This window comes from Syngnathus typhle, linkage group LG2 (assembly GCF_033458585.1).
Source record: "Syngnathus typhle isolate RoL2023-S1 ecotype Sweden linkage group LG2, RoL_Styp_1.0, whole genome shotgun sequence".
Lineage (NCBI taxonomy): Eukaryota > Metazoa > Chordata > Actinopteri > Syngnathiformes > Syngnathidae > Syngnathus > Syngnathus typhle.
The window spans coordinates 18,421,877-18,441,656 of record NC_083739.1 but is presented as its reverse complement, the minus strand read 5'-3'; the positions used below and the strand labels follow the sequence as shown (position 1 = coordinate 18,441,656).

The 19,780-nt window shown below is 43.2% G+C and overlaps 2 protein-coding genes across 4 annotated transcripts in view; both read left to right on the top strand.

Annotated features, from left to right (window-relative positions):
- The first annotated feature begins 2,247 nt into the window (after positions 1 to 2,247).
- On the top strand, positions 2,248 to 10,403 carry eno1a (enolase 1a, (alpha)). Of its 2 annotated transcripts, none has more exons than XM_061269423.1 (12): positions 2,248 to 2,411; positions 4,074 to 4,171; positions 5,807 to 5,902; positions 6,010 to 6,068; positions 7,460 to 7,529; positions 7,616 to 7,749; positions 7,888 to 8,110; positions 8,349 to 8,546; positions 9,211 to 9,412; positions 9,494 to 9,602; positions 9,819 to 9,877; positions 9,966 to 10,403. In XM_061269423.1, exons 1-12 carry the CDS (start codon positions 2,266 to 2,268, stop codon positions 10,027 to 10,029), a joined length of 1,458 nt encoding a protein of 485 aa, XP_061125407.1. In that variant the 5' UTR covers positions 2,248 to 2,265; the 3' UTR covers positions 10,030 to 10,403. The 2 variants fall into 2 exon arrangements, with proteins under 2 accessions (XP_061125407.1, XP_061125406.1); XM_061269422.1 differs by lacking the exon at positions 6,010 to 6,068 and adding an exon at positions 6,663 to 6,724 and having other exon boundaries at positions 2,250 to 2,411.
- A 924-nt stretch (positions 10,404 to 11,327) lies between these two features.
- rerea (arginine-glutamic acid dipeptide (RE) repeats a) overlaps positions 11,328 to 19,780 on the top strand; it is a 117,047-nt gene continuing 108,594 nt past the window's right edge. For both annotated transcript variants that reach the window (XM_061300490.1, XM_061300516.1), the window contains exon 1: positions 11,328 to 11,591. The gene's annotated coding sequence lies outside the window, so the exon portion shown is untranslated. The remainder of the gene's footprint in view (positions 11,592 to 19,780) is intronic.

Below are 19,780 nucleotides of genomic sequence, written 5' to 3'. Positions count from 1 at the left end.
CATCCATCTTCTTCCGCTTATCCGGGGTTGGGTCGCGGGGGCAGCAGCTTTAGGAGGGACTCCCAGACTTCCCTCTCCCCAGCCACTTCGTCCAGCTCATCCCGGGTGATCCCAAGGCGTTCCCAGGCCAGCTGAGAGACATAGTCTCTCCAGCGCGTCCTGGGTCGTCCCCGGGGTCTTCTACCGGTGGGACATGCCCGGAACACCTCCCCAGGGAGGCGTCCTGATGAGATGCCCGAGCCACCTCATCTGGCTCCTCTCAACGTGGAGGAGCAAGCGGCTCTACTCCGAGTCTCTCCCGGATGATTGAGCTTCTCATCTTATCTGTAAGGGAGAGCCCGGACACCCTGTGGAGGAAACTCATTTTGGCCGCTTGTATCCTGGATTTCTGTCTTTCTTTTCTCCTAATAAATATTTATTTGTTATTGTAACTACGTATATGCTTTTTTTTCTCAGGAAATTGGCAAGCTATTCATTCGTATGGCATTTAGTGAGTGGTACAGATGCTGGTTAGGCTGAATCGGTATTACGATTAGGAAATATATCTCTTTTCTAAGGAGCTCAAAATGTTTGAGAGCCACAGTTTTAAAGGAATGCTCAATATCACCCCCTAACAAGTTGGGGTTTCTCTTTTCAATGGTTGCGTGACTACAAACAATTGGACACAAAAAGTTCAGGATGACAACTACTGCAGTCAAAAAGCTTGCAGGCGTATGAGTGGAAAAACTATAGACATTTTCCAAATTTAACTTGTACTTCCAATATACTTCACTTTAATGAGGCGATTCAAACAATTTCCACTTCTGAATATCACCATTCGAACTGTTACCCTTACCCAAGTCCCCAAACATTCACAATTATAAAGTGGCCAAATTAAGAGATCAATCGTATTCACGATCTCCCTCCGCATTTCCGCTTTACCATGTCAAGCTCATTAAGAAAAAATCTTACGAATTGTTTTCGCATTCGTTAATTCACTTTTTTCTTCATTGTCGTTTTCTATGCCAACATTCCTGAATGGGTGCAGACATTTTAACTCCTCCCATCCATCCCACATTTTTTGACAGCTTAAAACAATGAATGGATGTTCCAGATAGCTTTATGTAAACATACAAGAGCGGTTTCATTGGTTTTCATCCGGGTTGTTTTTGGATGCAGATAGCACAGTGCATGCATAGTGTGTATTTTCCAAAACGCCAGTCACTTCGTGGGAAAGGAAAGGAAGTGTCAATGCCCCTCAAGCGTGACCACAAAAGACACGTGTTCAACGATTGCACCAAGAGCCCCCCCTAAAAAAAAACGCCACTGCCTCACTGCACGTCCCCATCCTGCGTCGCCTCTCTGCAAAAAAAAAGAAAAAACTACACTTCCCATGTTTCACTAGATAAAAAATTGCTCCCGTAGATCAGCTGGTTGGTCTGTTACTGCGATACATCAGTGTGTCCGCTATATTGGATGTGGCAGATCTCCCCATTCAATGCCTTTGAGGTTTTTGGATTTAGTGTCCTTCTGGGTGTTGGGGGCGTGTGGCGGTCATTAGAACAGGCCTCTGACCCAGCAGGCACGCACTGGAGGCGTATTTATACTTATGTTCTTTGTGACGCAACGTGTATGCTAAAATCCAATGACAACTGCAATGTACACGATAGGTAGGTTACTTATGTAACAATCCATGATTGTTATGAAAATTCAATCACAACTGCAACATACACGATAGGGAAGTTGCTCATGTAACAATCCATGATTGTTATGAAAATGTTGGCATTGTGAAAAAAAAAAGAAATCGTTTTGAGAATTTGGGGCATGATGAAATGTATCTTTGAAATTCTGAAATTTCTGAAATTGACATGGAATGTGTACAGTTCACTAAGCACCTCACAATTGTCAGAGCAATGTGGTTACAGCAAGTTATACAAATTAGGTAAATAGGATTTTGTTTTTTATTTTGTCATGGAAAACCGGGGCATGATGAAAATAGTGCTCAAAATCTCATGAACGGGCTGGAAAGTTTTACATTGTGACTGTGTTGAATACTAAATTCGGGTTTGACTCGCTGGAGAAATGTGAACGTGGTAATATACGACAATTACACATCCAATATGGCGGTCCCGTCAACGTAAGATTTGGCGCTACAAGAGAAATCTACGTAGATAAATTTAGATCCGTATCCTCGCACGTTCGTTACTTGCGCATCTTCCTGATTCCATCCATGGCGAACGTGCGCCCCACCTCGCAGTCGTGTCCCGCGTGACGTGGCCCCAGCCAATGGCGTGGCTCCGCGGCTCGGTTCTGCGTCGATGCGGTCCACTTATCATCGAGTCTGGCACGTCACGAACGCCTTCCCCTTGTCTGCTTTCCTGCACGACACAGCCACAGACAGCACCGTCCTTGCACACAGTTAGGCCTGAAAGGTAACTTCAAAATCTTCTTGACGACGTCATTTGGTGTTTGCAACAGCCGTTTTGATTCAACTATCAGATTGACATTTTTCTATTGTACCATTTCTTTTCATTTTGTATTACCGCGAATGGTATTGCGTTTTCCATCATCGTCAAAGGACACTTTTAAGTGTTGCCCTTGACCATTGTATGTCGTGTCGAGGACCGTGTCTGGATTCAGTTTATGCTCCTCGGTGGGCACCGTGGTGGAGTAGTTTGTATTCCGGCGACTATTTTTAAAACGACGGCATCAGCTGGCAAGGACCCCCCCAGCCGCCCCTTTTTTTTTTTTTTGAGAACTGCGGTGGGCGTCAAGAACGGGCGTCATGTTGCAAACTTCCCGCAGTCTCTTTAGTATGTTGCGAAACGTCTGAATGCAAAACATGACAGCGTTTCGGACATTTTTTAGTAGCGACACCAGTTGCTTGCCGCATTCAAACTGGCTGGGGGGCGTGTCGACCAGAATCATTTTTAAATCGTATTACTGACTAGCGAATTACTGTATGTTTGAGGCTTCTTTCCACAGATCATACAGTGAAAACTTCAGAAAAGACACGCAAGCTCGATATTTGGGTGACACGTTTATTTTGCGACTATTAAAAGCACATTCCTCGCGAATTCAAATGCCATTGCTCTTTTAGCCAAAGAAAGATTCATATCGAGCATTTATTTGGGCACTCCAAACAAGATGGTATGAATGCTGCATTGCACATAAATGGCGTGATGGTTTATTTGCGGCTACCATTTTGTGCTGCCATTTTGTTATGCTTCCTGCAATGATCATGCAGTAATCCCCAAATTTTGCAAATTTGAGGAAACGATTGGGACAACACCTTATTTAATGATACAATGTCATGAAGGGTGTTCTCTCTTTGATTTGTACTCATTGCCAGAATGAAACTGAACTATTTTTTCACAGTTTGCGAAAGTTTTTGGTCTTTTGTCTTTGGTCTGGTTAGAGTGAAGAGAGATGATTCAGTTGTTTAATAATTCTGTCAGTAAGAAAATGATTGAAGAAAAAGTGGCTGCACAATTGATGTTTGTGGATATCAACACTATTTTATTACTTTTAACAAATTCCAGTGTATTATCTAAACTTCTGGTTTGTAGTTGATTAAAAAGCATAAAAAGAGAGCGCTGCAAGGGAAGGCTGCATTAGCATCCCCTAATGCATTCAGAGTGGGCAGAGACAGTTTGATAAATCAATATTGGCACAGTGAACCCTTGGGCCAAAAAGTCTGGATCTGTGACTTCCATTATTTATGTAAGAAACATGGGGAAAGTAAGATAAAATCGTGACTCTGCCTAGGCCACCTAATCAATTTAAAGATACTATTGATGTTGAGGTTTTGTGCTTATTGCATAATTTTTCTTATCCTCATAGAATTTCGCAAAAATGTTGGCATCCAGACTAAGCATATGTATTTAGTCAAGCCACACCTCACTGTGACTCGTACATCTGCTTCTCTGAGCAGACTTCTCTCAGTGCTGACACGCATAGCCCATGGTAACGTATCGAATAGGATAGGCAAAAAAATTGTTTTGGCTTTTCAAATGTGATTTGTATTTATTACTATGAGCTAGATGACCAGACAAGATTGTGCTGACCTCTTTAACCTGTTGTTGTGTCTGCAGATCCAACGCAACCATGTCCGTCTTGAAGATTGTAGCTCGTGAAATTTTTGACTCCCGTGGCAACCCCACCGTGGAGGTTGACCTGTACACCAAGAAAGGTACTGCACACTCGAAACGGTTTATGTTGCATTGTCGTACTGTCTAAGTATCTACCTGCAGTAACGTCGGAAGTCGTGTTTACATTTTTGGATTAACCAACCATATTCAAACTTGTGTTAAACGGGAGTCTTACACCATTTAAAACGCCATTTGACTGACCTCAAACTGAAGTTCAGATGTTTTAGAAGGCCTTCCCTGACATTTTTTGCTTTCTGTTTTATAGCCACAGTGGTCGATGTGATAATCGATGTATTGGAAATTTTTTTTTTATGAAATTGAAGATCTATGTACATCATCTACTACATGAGTCATGCAACAAAGAACTAATTGAATAAAGGAAACTTTCCCTTTATTCTGCCCATTAGCATAAAATATGATATGAAAAGGTACAATTGTTATCAGGAGAGTAATAAAATAACTAATAAAATAGAAACGTGTGACACAATCTTCACATTAAATAACTGTGGTGCACGTTGAGAAATTATAATTGTGTGTGTGCTTGTAATGACAAATAGCAAATACCTACCTATGATTTGCATCGAACAAAAACCTGATCCGCTTAATAGTTTCTTTACAGTTTGGAAAAATTTGTTTCTAGCTCTTACCATTCCCACTTACCAGTTTCAGATCCTCTTGGTGAGCTCAATGTTGAGCATGTGAAAATAGCTCATGTAATAGTATCACCATGGCCTCACAGTTCCGTGTCACTGTCATGATTCCTCTATTAGAGCACAGTTACAGTGGCTTGGATGCATGAGCCAAATGTTGAAGTGAATATTTGGTTCACTGCAGCCATCTTGTATAAATGATTGTTATCGCAGCTGAGTGGACATGATGATAATGCTGAGTGGGTGCTACCTTGTATTTGGCTGCTAAACCACATTGAAGGTTGAAACAAAAGACTCGACTCCATGAAAAGTCCATGGAATGTCAATGAGGCAACCTGAATGACCACTGACATGGAAGGCCCTCAATACATGGCTCGCCGCTTTGTTTCCCTTCTCATTTGGAATGAACGGCTGCTGAGTGCTCCCCGTTTACTGTAAACGCCTCCCTTCCCTTTTTGCTCCATTAGGGGATTCCCTTTCAAGGCAGCCGTTCAGGCATCTTAGATGACGGCATGTCTATCATACGAGCCGCTTACGTAAGCAACCTCCCTATCGTGTATGTTGCAGTTGTGATTGCATTTCAGCAGCTATGCTAAGGTGTCAAGGACCAGCTCGATTCAAGAAATACACACATTGTTTCCCAAAATTGCGCTGTTTGCTCGCATGGCCGCCCTACCCCCTCCTCTCCAAGCATTAAATTCCACTCATGTTGGTCTACTGGGCAAACTCAATAGATTGACATGCTTTCACAGATGCTTCGTTGATCCCCCGGCTGGCCCTGTTACATAATAGCGCAATGCAGCACAGCCAGCAGCACAATTCTCCCTTCACATGGTCCTTTTGTCTCCGCAGAGGGGATTGGCACCTTGTTGAGTCTCACCGACAAAAATCACTTTTGCATTGTACTTTGAAATGCCTCTCATAAATAACGGATGTTTGGACTTCACATTCATTTCCAGGCACTCCTTATGGGCATGACGCAGCGCTTTTTAAGTAATGAAAACAAATATTCTCTGGACTGCCCAGGTCTTTTCAGAGCTGCAGTGCCCAGCGGCGCTTCCACAGGAATCTACGAGGCTCTGGAGCTCCGTGACAATGACAAAACTCGCTACATGGGCAAAGGTAAAAAAAAAAAAAAAAATTTAGACCATCTGTTGACTTCACTCCTTTCTCACAATTTTCACATTCGTATCTTATGACCACTTTTATTTCCGTCTTCCTCTTGTTAGGAGTCAAAAGAGCAGTAAAATATGTTAATGAATTCTTGGGCCCTGCATTGTGTAACCAGGTAAACAAAAGCGTGGAATAAAGGCTGTAACTAACATATTGCAAAGCGCAGAAGCATGAAGAATGGAATTTCCACGTGAAACTAACCTTGGCAGGAACTAACGGATGTTCACAGATGATTAGAAACTGCATTGTAGAAGGTTATCCATTTCAACACAATAGACCTTGCGACACTCCAATGCCAATAGTGGAAGGAAACCGCAAAAGGCTATGGTATTGCACTTTTGGTGACATTGAATTTGGCAATACCTGCAATCTATACCTGTCAGTAAGGTGACGCAACTTGCTTCCACATAAAATGGCTTCTATAAGGAAATTGCGCAGCATAGGTCGAATACCCAGTAACTCAGGAATACATCATTGTGCCTATAAGTGATGTCATATTAGGAAATGGATTGGATTTTCAAGACTATAGAGTTCCGCGTCATTCATGCGTATACTATGTCATTAATAGCTGAGGTTTTACTGGGGTTAGCTTCTTTGTTTTCCTTGTCAAAACTACTGCAAGGTCCTTATATGAGCATGTGATCTTCCTCCCATGCTATGCATGGTCTTCCGCAGCCTGGGTCAGTTATGGTCTGCTTGTCCTTTGCAGGTGTCTCAAAAGCTGTTGACAATATCAATAAAATAATTGCACCTGCACTGGTTAATAACAAGGTAGGACCATTTATTTTCTGACTCATACTACCTACCGCACATCACATCCTCAATAATAATTCCTTAAATTCACCGACAAGTCTTAGTGGATGCATGAGTTAGCCTTTTAGTAACAGATGGATTAACAAATTGGTTTTAACCATAAAATGCTGTGACTCACCTGTTTGTGTATGTTGCTTAATATTGACTTGGAATTAACATGTTTTTGAATGGAAATCTACATTAGAATTTGTTTTACATTATTTTTACATTCATTTTTTAATAAGGCGTATGTGCTGCCTCTAGCCTAAAAATCCTGATCAATATTGTGTTTGCGGAATATGAATCAAACAGACAAAATCCACCTGCTTTCATCCATCGTAGGGTGTTTGCAGAATATGAAGTCAACAGGCAAAATCCATCTGCTTTTATCCATCTCAGAGGGTGACCATTTTGCCACTTACTGTCGACTGAAAATTACTTGCTAGGTCTCAACTAATTACGGTTCACCAGTTTTCTGAAGCTGAGCCATGATTGGTTGTAACCTGAGACTTGGCAACTGTGCTGTCATTTACAATCGACAGCAAGTGGCAAAATGGCCGCCCGTAAAATGGATAAAGCGGTTGAATCTTTCCCGTTTAATTCATATTCCACCAACAAAACATCAATCAGAACACTGTGTTGGGCTCCACAAAACATCATTACAAAGAAAATGTTGGGGTTGACTTCTCTTTAATGCGTTTATTCATAATCCAGGCTGTGAACGTTACGGACCAGGAGAAGATCGATAAACTGATGCTGGACATGGATGGAACAGAAAATAAGTGTAAGATGCGCAGCTCCTCTACCCCGTAGACCCAAGCCTGCTGAAGAGAAAACCATTCAATTGTATGTGTTTATATCTTCCCTCAGCTAAATTTGGTGCTAATGCCATCTTGGGCGTGTCCCTGGCTGTGTGCAAGGCTGGTGCAGCTGAGAAAGGGGTGCCGCTCTACCGCCACATTGCTGACCTGGCTGGAAACCAACAAGTCATCCTCCCTGTGCCTGTGAGATAAACTACTTAATCAAGAGAGGGAAAAATACTCCGTTTGACATTGTCTGCGCCAGTTTTTCCTAAACTTTATTGAGCCCAGTCACAAACTGTATTCTGCTCCAAGTCATGTCTTCGTTGGGTTTCCCTTTAGGCCTTCAACGTCATCAACGGCGGCTCCCACGCCGGCAACAAGTTGGCCATGCAGGAGTTCATGATCCTGCCCGTGGGCGCCAGCAGCTTCAAGGAGGCCATGCGCATAGGTGCTGAAGTCTACCATAACCTGAAGAACGTCATCAAGGAGAAATATGGCAAGGACGCCACCAATGTTGGGGACGAGGGCGGCTTTGCACCCAATATCCTGGAGAACAAGGAAGGTGAGAGGAAAGCGTAAATTACAAAGCATTCAAAAGTGGCCTGGAGGGAGCTATTTGGTTTATTATGTCACTCCTCCGCTGACATATGGTCGCTAAATAAAGACCTCGACTGGAGTGCATTTGTTGTCTGCCTGTTACTCCATGTGTGAAAATGGCAAGCACCAAAAACAGTTGTTGGTCATTTGTCTGCAAATTTGTAAAGCTTGAACTCTTAACGTTTTTCATTTTTATTTGAAAGCTCTGGATCTTCTCAAGAATGCCATCGCCAAGGCCGGCTACACTGACAAGATTGTCATCGGCATGGACGTGGCCGCCTCCGAGTTTTACAAGGCGGGCAAGTATGACCTGGATTTCAAGTCTCCTGATGACCCTAGCCGCTACATCTCCTCCGACAAGCTGGCTGACCTCTACAGGAGCTTCGTTAAGGACTACCCCGGTGGGTGATAGCCATTTGTGTTCTTGCTCTCCGTCTTGTAACGGGTTTAATGCCAGCCAGGTCCAAAAGATTTGTGATGCTACAAAAGGCTCAGACAAAGAATGGGTTTTTATAATGCATTTCTCGCATTGTTGGTCACATTACTTAATCGTCTAAGTCCGTTTTGACCATTTTCAGGAAATGACAACAAACGCAGCAAATTAAACAATAAGAGTATATTTGACTCGTGTGCCCTGACCCGGGTAACTGAGCCATCTACGTAGCCAAAACAAATTGGGTTCGGGACATAAAAAATGTGTGAATTGTTTTTTTTCCCCCTTTAACGTGTTAATTAAAATGTATCAATTGATAATTGCTCAACTTGTAAATAAAACAGTAGTATATGTTGAAGTAGCTAATTTCAAGACAATAAAATTAGAATATCAGTGAATTTTACTGGGTGAACCCCGCCCACTCCCTTAAGACAGCTGGGATGGGACCAGCACTCCTGCAAACTTTGTTGATTCAATTAATGGATACATGGAAATGTATAATTTACATAGGCACTGTATTTTGTCTTCCTAAAACTTGATCTAGGAGAGACATTTCCAAAATCCAACATAGCTCTTGATCCCCCAAGTTTTCCCACCCCCTGTATTAATCATTGCCTCCTGACCTTTCACAGTCGAGTCCATCGAGGACCCCTTTGATCAGGATGACTGGGAAGCTTGGTCCAAATTCACAGCCAGCACCGACATCCAGGTGGTGGGCGACGACCTCACAGTCACCAACCCTAAGCGCATTGCCCAGGGCGTGGCCCAAAAGTCCTGCAACTGCCTGCTGCTCAAAGTCAACCAGATTGGCTCAGTCACTGAGTCTCTGCAGGCGTACGTGTTTACACTGCAGTCAAGTCCGATCTTGTTGCTGGAAACAAAGCTCATGTTGTGTGTGTGTGTTTGGTACGGCAGCTGCAAGTTGGCCCAGAGCAATGGCTGGGGTGTGATGGTCAGCCATCGCTCTGGAGAGACCGAAGACACCTTCATCGCGGACCTTGTCGTCGGTCTCTGCACTGGACAGGTACTGCAGCCTTTACTAATAGTTATGGCTTAACTTGATTTTGAAAAATATACACTCCCAATTGTACATGACCTTACATGACAAGCTACTGAGACTGTACTAAGAATTTGGGTTGAACTTAGCTTTGGCACCATCTTGTGGCATATAAGGGCATTTCAGAGCACAGAAATTATGAATCAGAGTTTTTAATGTACAATCAACTTTGGATGTTTCCAGATCAAGACAGGCGCACCTTGCCGATCTGAGCGTCTGGCCAAGTACAACCAGCTGCTCAGGTAAGTCCACCTGAAAATGCATGGTTGTGGTGGGGATCGGGGAAGCGGGGTTGTCGGCCATTCTGACAATGTCCTCATCCTCGTTCAGGATTGAAGAGGAGCTCGGCGACAAGGCCCGTTTTGCCGGCAAGAACTACAGACACCCCATCTAAGATGCACCTTCACCCTCAGGCCTCTGTGTTCATCGCTCATAATCATGACACTGAAATGCCACGCAAAGTCGCTTGCTGTGTCCACCGCTGAGATCTTTGCCACGGTGAAGCATCAAGCATCTCCTCAAAGTATGCTTTAGCTCCTGAAAAATAACAATCCCTTGTGTGTCTATCTGTGTCTGAAGCCTCTGTGTAGCTTCTTGTGAGTTGTAGTGAATCTTGGTACTCTACTGAGTGTTTGAGCTACTGTAACTTACTGTACTGTCGAGAATTAGAAAAGGGTATTAAGTGTGCAATGTGTGTCATCTGACAAGTCTTGTGTTGCTGTAAGCGTTGGCAGAAATATATAATAAAAATATAGTTTGAAATGGTAATTTATGTGGCTCCATTTTAGTTTTTCAAATTACTGATATTTTTGTACACTGATGGTCGGTAATTTTGCTGGTTGACTAATGACTAGCCTACGTCCTAGTTCTTCAGAGCAGATAAAAGTAAAATGTTTTAACTTGTGCATCTCCTCTCTTGTGGCTTCTCATGTCAGTCAGTGTGACAAGTTTGATGTAATCTGAGTACCACTGGGAGGCAGAAACATGAGCACAGTACTCCCTCGCGGGGATGCCATTTGTGCCTCTGAAGGCTGAGCCTTAATAGTAAGCTTCAACAGGATAAATAAAAGTCTATTCTCAAGAGGTATGGCACCATGGGGCGCGATCGTCAGCTGTGGCTTTTCACTTGCATGAACCTTATGTCAAACTTCCTCTTTGGTTCAGACGAAATTAAGACTACTGGGATAGGACCCAGCATGCCCGCAACCCTCATGAGGATGAGCGGTACGGAGGCTAAATGAATCAATTGAATTTAGGTTTCATTGTGGGCACAAACACAATGGATAAGAATTTGCATTTGTTATTAGATCAAATTCTCAAAGTGCGAATTTGTTGATGCTGCGTTTGGAACGTACGCCATCTAGTGATCACATATCACAGTACATTTACATTTCGAGCACAGGCATTGGAACGTGTTTTCAACTCCAAGCACAAGGAATAAAAACAACACGTAACGACATTTTATTATGAAAGTAACAGATGTGTGGGTTAGTTCCGATTTACGTCGCCGCCGCAGAAACGGGACTCCGTCGTAAGTCGAGACCCTTCCTCGTGGTTTGTTGTGGTATTCTCCTTTTCGACCAGTGGGTGACGACATTTTACCGGCTGAACTTTGAGAGCCCCCGACTGTTCTCACCCCAACATGAAGAAGGATGCTGTCACGCTGAGTGCCTTTCACACACACCAGTCCGAGCATCCCGGCTACCATTACTCCCTCTTTGAATCCCAACTCCATCATTTATGACAGCGTTGCCCCAAACGTGGTGCGTTCAAGTGCAAGGCGAGAAAAAGACACACAAGGTGGCACTGCGGTTGTCTGTAGGGGCGACCACTTGGCTAACTAACGTTGGCTAATTGCCCCCGCTGCAGCTCCGCTTTGCTTTTCTCACCGCTATTGTTTGTTGTTGCAGCCTCTCATCAAACAAATCACAGATGTTGTAGCTCAAGCTCTCCAAGGTAAGTGCCGTGAGCGCACCCTGTGAGCCTCCTTCTTTTGCTTCCGATGAGCGTGCCTGTGCAGAGTGTGCCAAATGATGCGCTGCAATGTGGTTTGTTTTTGAAATGTAAACTAGCTAGCCGCTCGGCTAATTTCCCTGTTAGCATGAAAACCGGGCTGATCAGTGAGCTAACGCGGCTAGCCGTTTAGCAGCAGTCGCTAGTACTGGTCGGGAATGCCAGTCAGGAGCGGTGTACTGTCTGGGTGCGAACGGCTCGTTCCACACCGTTGAGCGTCTGCAAGTTCACGGCTCTTGTTTGATCAGCATTTGTGTTTTCAACATGTACTGGAAGAGCGAGCGAGCGTGCAGCACAAGAGAGCGCTTCCCATTTGAAATGATCCTGTGTAGTGCGTGTTCGCGTGTGCGTACGTGCGTGCGCGCGCGTGCGTGAGAGCGAATGTGTTTCATGGAGTAGCCGGAGCCCATTGAGCTATTGTCAATTAGCGCGTGGAAATGTTAGCTGCCAAATGCTGCTTGATTGGAGTGTGTCACACTTGTTTTAACTGCATGCAAGCTTTTAGATCAGGGCTGCTTTTATTGTTGTTGAGTTTGGTGTGAGAAGGTATAGAAAAAATAAACATGCACAAGTGCAACTTAAGGTTGCTTGTCAACAATTAGAAGTCTTTGTCTTTTGGCAAACAGTGATGACTAACTTAAGAAGTAAGAACTTTAATGTTCTTTTTACAAGTTCAGGTTTGTGAACTTCATGCCAGCATAAAGCAATCATAATCGTGAAAGGGAAGCATGGTGATCTGCACGATAACACAACTTTCCTCACATCTCTGAGGTTCAAGGATTTAACCTCTGCTCTGGCCTTCCTGTTTGGAGTCTGTGTGACCTCTTCAATTTTGTGTGCGGCTTCCTTCCCATTCCCCAAATCATGTAAAGTGAGTCTTCAATGAACCTTACATGAACTATTACACGTGAGAAATTTAGTTTTGAAGTTTGGCGACATGGTTAGCATTTCTGCCTTGACCCAGGTTTGAAAAAGTTGTATTTTCTTCTATCCCCACGTTCCATAAACATGCATATGAAGATGTTAAAGTGTCCGGTGGTGTAAATGTGTGTGGATGGTTGGTTGTCTATTTCTGCCTCAGATAGGTTGTCTTGCTCCAAGTCAGCTGGCTCACCCGCCAACGAATATGGTGACACTATTGTTATTGTCAAAAGTATAATCTTGCAGCTGTATATATTTAGTAGTTCGTGTGATTTGCGTCGAATGTTTGGAAGGATATTATGGGCATTGATAAAACAAAGATTAGTGCCAGATTAGACTAAGCGACCTTTTCATGTTTAAATCAGATGTGTGCACAAAAACACCATTCCATGATGGACAAAGCCTCATACTCCACAGATGTCACACTTCTGATTTTTTAAATTTTTTATTATGTTGCAAAAACAGGAAGCGAACTGATGGTAAGCATGGCGAATATACTGAGCCCCCCTGGTAATACGTGTGATTTACCTTCATGGATTGCTGACAACTCGCTTATTTATTTCCAGAGACACAGCCCTTCCTTCATCTTTGCAGTGACACCGGATTCTTGGTCTCGCTGCTTGTCGGATTGCTACGCTGTTCGTCTACGCTTACATGAAATTGAATTACCTGAAAGCTTAAAAGCATTGCTTGCTAAATCACCGCTATCCTCAACACTACATTATGTTTAATGCACTTAAACAACCCGATGTGGACATGTTGGGCGATTTTCCAATAGGCTATACGGCTAACATCTCAAGATACTTGCCCAGGCTTGTGGCCATAAATGGTTAATGTCTGAAGGAGTTAATAAAGCAGTAGCGTGACACATTTGACTGTAATTTTTTAGGTTATTCACAGCTCTATTATAGTGGTATTTTTTTTTATATACAGAACTGCCCCATTATTTGACTAGTTCGTGGGTTAAAGGAGGTCAGGGTGTTTTATAGTGTTTCAAATTGAGCTCAAGCACAGCAGTGGTAAAAATGACAAGTGACACACCCCGTCCACTGAATGTTAATGTAGCCCAGCGCTTGCAGATTAATCGTAAGAGAAATAGCCTCACTTATTTCCCTTTAATGGCTAATGTGTGTTAGAGGAACACCAGCTCCCCGTGAGTAATAATATGTAGGACAGAAAAATGTAAAGGGGGGAAAAAAAATCCATTTTCACTACAGTCTGGCACTCAGACTATTTGTAGGATGATTTGTCATTACACACACTCGGCAATTCAACATTGACACGCTGCGTTCGGATTGCCTCTTGCTGTTTTTCACCCGCATGCCGTCACTGGATATTTTTTTTGCCTCCCATGAATGGCCAAGATGATTGGCCATTATAATGCCTGGCTCCAGTCTCCGAGCTCTGTCAGGCTCTGCGCGAGGTGGTGTAATAAAGGCATTGGTGTGGCCAAGCATGTATTGTAAAACAGATATTGCATTTTCTGCAAGGCTATTGGGTTTCAAAGCAAGGTGACTAGCTGATATAGTGGCTTCTGTGGGCGTTTTGTTTACACTTTGAAATTATGCTGGTAGCAGAGTGAAACGTTTGCTCGTGAAAATCGACGCTGTCGACTGTCTTCAGAACAATTGCAGTGAAGAGTGAAGCTCAAAACTCCTCATGATTGTGGATTTTCAAAGCTACACATACAATGGAAAACATTTATTCCAAATCAAAACAAAAGGAATTTATGAAGCATCTTCCATTCAAGTGATGCAAAACAATGTTTACAGAAGACGAGAGATGCAACGATTATTCGATTAACTGACAACTAGTTGATTATCAATTTAATTGTTATTTTTGACAATCAATTCATCGTTTAAATTTGAAATTGTCTATATGCTTGAAATTTTAGCTTCACGGCAGTATCCGATTTCTGCAGCCCTTAATAAGATTTTTTTATACTTGGACAAAAACGATCGTTTTCTAATTTTTCTCACGTTATGACCAAGAAGGGACTTTATTTTTTTGCCTTGTCAATTTGAAACTGTCTCCTGTATTTTATTAAGGAATGTCAACTGAAACATGTTTTTGAAAAAAAAACGATTCATTGACAAGAATCAGCCAGATTACGCGGTTATTGAAATAATCGTTTGTAGCAACTCTACAATAGACTGTTCAAAAATATAGCAGTTCAAAAGCGTCCCAAAGCGACTCCTTGCTGCATATTGACACATGGAAGCCACACTGGCAGATAGAAGGCAGGAACAACATACCCCTTCCCCGTCAGTCCAACCATCTCTAGCAGCCCATTTTCTCCCGGCTTATCCCAACAAGTCGGTGGAGGCGAGATACTGGATGTGTTGAGTCTTCTTTGTCAGTTTCCCTTCGCCGCTCATAAAAGCTGTCTCATATCTCAGCCGAGTTTGATTGAGGCCCAGCTCTGCAGTGCCACAACGGTTGGTCCAGTCCAACCCTTTTGTGTCACCAATATGTGCATCCACAAACAGTACACTGTATGTTATGACGCACACACACACTTTCACTATGCATCTTATTCGATTAGTATATGGTATACATCTTTTTGAGAGGGGAAGTTAAAATAAACAATGGAGATAATGTAGTTGCACAAGTGTGCACACCCTCTTCGAACTGGGTAGCTGGCTGTGTTCAGAATGAACCGATCGCAGACTCGCATTTAAATGGGAGTCGGCATGCACCTGCCAACATTTCCAGTGCCTCCGATTAACCCCAAATGTGTTCTAAGAGTCTTTTCCTGCACAAACACAAGCTGAGAGCTTCCGCAGCAACAGAGGGAATTCATCCTTCAAAGGTATCAGGCAGGAAGATGGAGGTCCCAAAATAAAAAAAATACCATCAGGCGAAGCTGTGAAATAGAACGCCGAATATGCTGGGCTTGGCTGGAGAACAAACGTGAGTATAAACTGCTCACGTGAGGTAGTTGTACGTTCTGTTCCCATTCCAAAACTTAATTGACAAACAAAGGGCTCGCTCATTTCAAATACATGCCTTTGTACAATAAAGTTGAGGTACTACAGTAGTTTTTTTAAGACTCTTATTAGCCTCATACTGCAGAGATGAGCTTTGACTTTGTCCTGTTCAAACTCGCATACAACAATTTTTGCTCGAGTGCATTGTGTGAGCGTATTTTTTTTGCGCTAATCCACATGAGTGATTGTGGAAAGTCCAAATGAAGCGTTGGCTAACATTTGCCTTCACAACAGTATCACCGAGTTGACACCGTCTCAGTATTTATTCAACGTATTCACGCAGATGACAGACGGTTTTATAGAATCCGTGAAGCAAAGGCAAACAGTAGCGCAATTAAACTACCGTGATTAGAAAAGAGAAAAAAAACAGTCAGCCATTTGCCATCGCAGTCAGGGAAGAAAATGAAATGGTGTAGGATCAGCTGGCTTGCCCCTGAGGAAATGGGGAAAAGGGTGGGTGGGGGGTAAGATGATGAGGATCAGGAGGAGCGCTTTGCCGTTGTGTGGGTGTCAGTACTTATTAGGTAAGCGATTGCCTCATCTAATGACACGGCATGGCGCTAGTACTGCAGAAACACAAACAATGCATACCAGTATTTTACTGCGCAGCTGCCCACTTTGCATAGACATAGTACTTTCTAGCTAGAATATTTTGACATCTTTTCCGACGAATCCCTTTTCTCCTTCCCTGGCAGCGACACACGTTTACTCCTTGGGCAAGACAAAAGGCCTTTTTTTCTCTCGGCACACTTCCTTGCTGTGGCGCGGTTGAGAGATGGAGGTGATTTAAGGCTCGCGTTACAATAGATCGGTGCGCTTTTCTCTCTGCTCTCATTGTTTCGATTGACGGCAGCAGTAGTTTTCAGCTGCAATCTATATTGGCACATAAGGCTTCATCACCTGCTCTGTTTGCCTTGCTGAGCACCAGCACAAGGGGAGCTTTTGTCCTTTTTTTGTCCCTGTAAGGTCGCCATTGATATGTTTGACCCACGAATGTTAACTCTGCCCTGTTTGTTATAATAATCAAGCAGTGACCTGGTTTAGTTGAGTGGAAGCATAAAATTTGATTGGCTTTTAGATTAACGATTTGGACCAACCTAATGGGAAAAATACGCCTCAGAAATCTGTGATGTATCGACCGTTGTCATCTGTGACATCACAAGAGACTTCATGAAAGCATGTTTTCATGTTTTGTGATGCTGCCATAAAAAGTGACTCGCAACGACAACCGTCGAATAGAAGTTTGAACATATTATGTAAGGACAAAGGCAGTGTACTTGGATGACTTAAAAAAGAAAGCAAAAGTCGAATTTGATTGGATTTTGAGTGCGCCGCTTTGCTGCTGGTGTCTCTCCAATTAAGGAATTCAGCGGCCTCTTCGCTTGGTCTCTCATGATAATGAGCAAAATGAAGCGCTCATTCTCATCTGTACACGCATTTCCATCCAGGCTGTTGAGTCCAATTTAGCCAAGTAAAAAAAAATCAAAAGACGAACAGAATCTACCTGTGTGCATATTCATCACCAGATAAATGGGTGAGTACGTTTGATGTTTCCACTCCAGTCCAACTTTATTTATGGAGTTATTTAAGAGCAATTCTACTGGCCAAAGCCGAAGATGACATAACATGTAAACAAATAAAAACGCCAAGGGTATAAAATCAGTCATTTAAAAAATACTAAAAAAGAATATGAAAATAATACAATAAAAAACTAAACAGCAACATCTAAAACGTGTCAGACAGTTGACAATGTTATTCATCAATACTTGCTTTATGATGGCGATACCACTGTGTTACATCACTATTCCTTTTAACAACACTCAATAAGCGTTTGGGAATTGAGGACACAAATTATTGAGGTACTTGATGTCTAGTGTTGTTTTTTGCGCCTAAATATTTGCCACACGCTTTGAGAAAGACATTGCCTGACATTATTTCTTAAACCGTCGGACTTGCAGTTGTTTACAAAGTCGTGAGTTGCATTAATCGATTCATCGACAATTAATGATCGGATAATGTGGCAACCATTTTATTAATTTAGTCATTGAGAGCCATTGCTGAACTGAAAATGGTCCAGTTCCTCAGATTTCAGCCTCTCAGGTTTCAGTTGAAAGCAGACTATCTGTTATTGTTCGATCAAAATATATGCAAACAACACAGCAGTGTTTTTAATTTATTTATTTTATTCTGCTTCGTTGCGACTGCGCAGAAGGCCCAGTGTGCTTACGGAGCTCTGACTTCGGATTTCATGGAGACGCCACACAAGCCAATGCTGAGTTCCCAGCTTATGTGGCTCTAAGGAAATAACCACCCGCTGCCCTCGCCCTCCCCCACGGCACTGTCCACTCTCCTCTTTGTGGCTTGCCTCGGGTATGCTCTGTCCTTGCTCACACCTTTGCCGTCTCGACCCGGCTATTGAGCGCCCCAAGCCCCCAGTTTAGTATGCTGGTACTTAAGGCCGGATCGACCGGGTTTAAGGATGAACGTGGTGTCCCTGCGCCGCAGTTCCAGCAGCCGTCACAGAGAAAATGAGTTTTGAGGATTGGGTTTAGATTTGCCAATGTAGCACTTCCACCCGGGCAGGGAGAGAGAGAGAAAGCGAATGAACGAGTGAAGCACAGCAATGCTATCAAATAGATCAATTTGTAATAAATCTGTTGCCTCAAGCTGTTGTTCAGTCCAACTCACTATGAGTTGTCTGCATCTCTCCGGCAACAAAATGTTTGTCAGGCCAGACGTGCAGAGCGCCTGCAGCTCGCTTCATCTTTTAATTGTTTTGGGTTTTTTTTTCTTCCTCTGAAGCTTTTGCTGCTCTCTTATCAGTCCATTCAGTTGGGCACAAAAAAAATAACAAGTGTGCTTGTAACCAATCGACGTGACCGAGCGCTGAAATGACCTACGCTACTGTCACGTTAAATCTCCCCATTATCAAATATGAGCCATTCATCAGGATGATGGAGCTATTGATTAAACTCTCAGCTGAGGTTGCTTAATGTATTCGCCAAGGGTCATTTCACAATATAAGGATGTGTTGTAGTTGCTGCTTTTATAACCCCCCCCCCCCTGAAAATTAAGCGAGTCCAATTTGAAGGGCTCTATTATTATGACAACGGTTTGATCAGTGCAGGTAACAAAAGAAAGGGCCTCTCGTGGGATCCCGCGGCTCCTCCTCCACTAGCAGCCATATGGAGCGTACTAATTGTGTTCTACGCCAGCCATTTTCACCCATCCATCAGGGACTTGTGAGAGTGCTGTAGCTATAATGTCACCAGCAGTGGGCTGGCCTTGTGAAAGAAACATTAGCAAGCAAGATGAGGAGACAGGAAGGCTATAAGCCGCACGTATCGATTGAGCCGCTGAGCAAAATTTTCTGTGCCTTTTTTAAAGGTGTAATTTGTATTGTATGCCTTTCCCCCTTACCCCGGCGAGCAAGCTTCACTGCTGATACAATCTCATTCTAGGCATCGGGCCAGCGTATGCGTGCACTTGTACAGCTAATAAAAGGACTTCTCTCGTAATCCCTTCTTTCGGCGCACAATTTCTCCCATTAATTTGCATAGTGTTCATTCATATTCCGACGGTTCAGCCAGTTCCTCTGCCGGTGCTCATCTGTTTTGTTTAGTGACAGCAGAATTGCTGAAGTAATGGTGTGGAATGTAAATGTGACATTCTCAGTATTTGCTGAGCCCTCCAGGGTGCTGATTGGTCACAAAGTGTTTGAAGCGCTAAGTGTGACTGTGGCAAATCAGTGTACATTTTAATATAATATGCAATCATTAAAGCGGCACCTTTATGGAAATGAGATCCTCGGAGCTGCTGCTGCTGCTAGAGAGGTTTTAAGAAAATACTAATGTGAAATCAAAAAGAGAGCGCTGTGTCCCTCTTGACGAGTTTCTAGTAATTATTGAAATTTATCTTTTCCGCAGAGCTGTAAATCTGCAAGATATTTCCTGTTAATAAAGCGACAGAAGCAGCCTGGGCGTTAGCCTGGGAAATAAAAGGCAATGAAGCCTCCAACATCCTCTCCCCAGCCCCGGAATGAAGCGGCACAAGCCCTAATTAACTGAGAGGATGAGCGGCTCGGCTCTTGCTAATGAAGATGCTCCTCTAGCTGCATGCTTCCAGCGCTGTCTATCTGGCTTTGGCTCGCCTCAGGTACTTTCTACCCCCCCTCCTGTAATATGTGTGAAATCGTGGTTGTGAGCTGTGCACTGATGCACA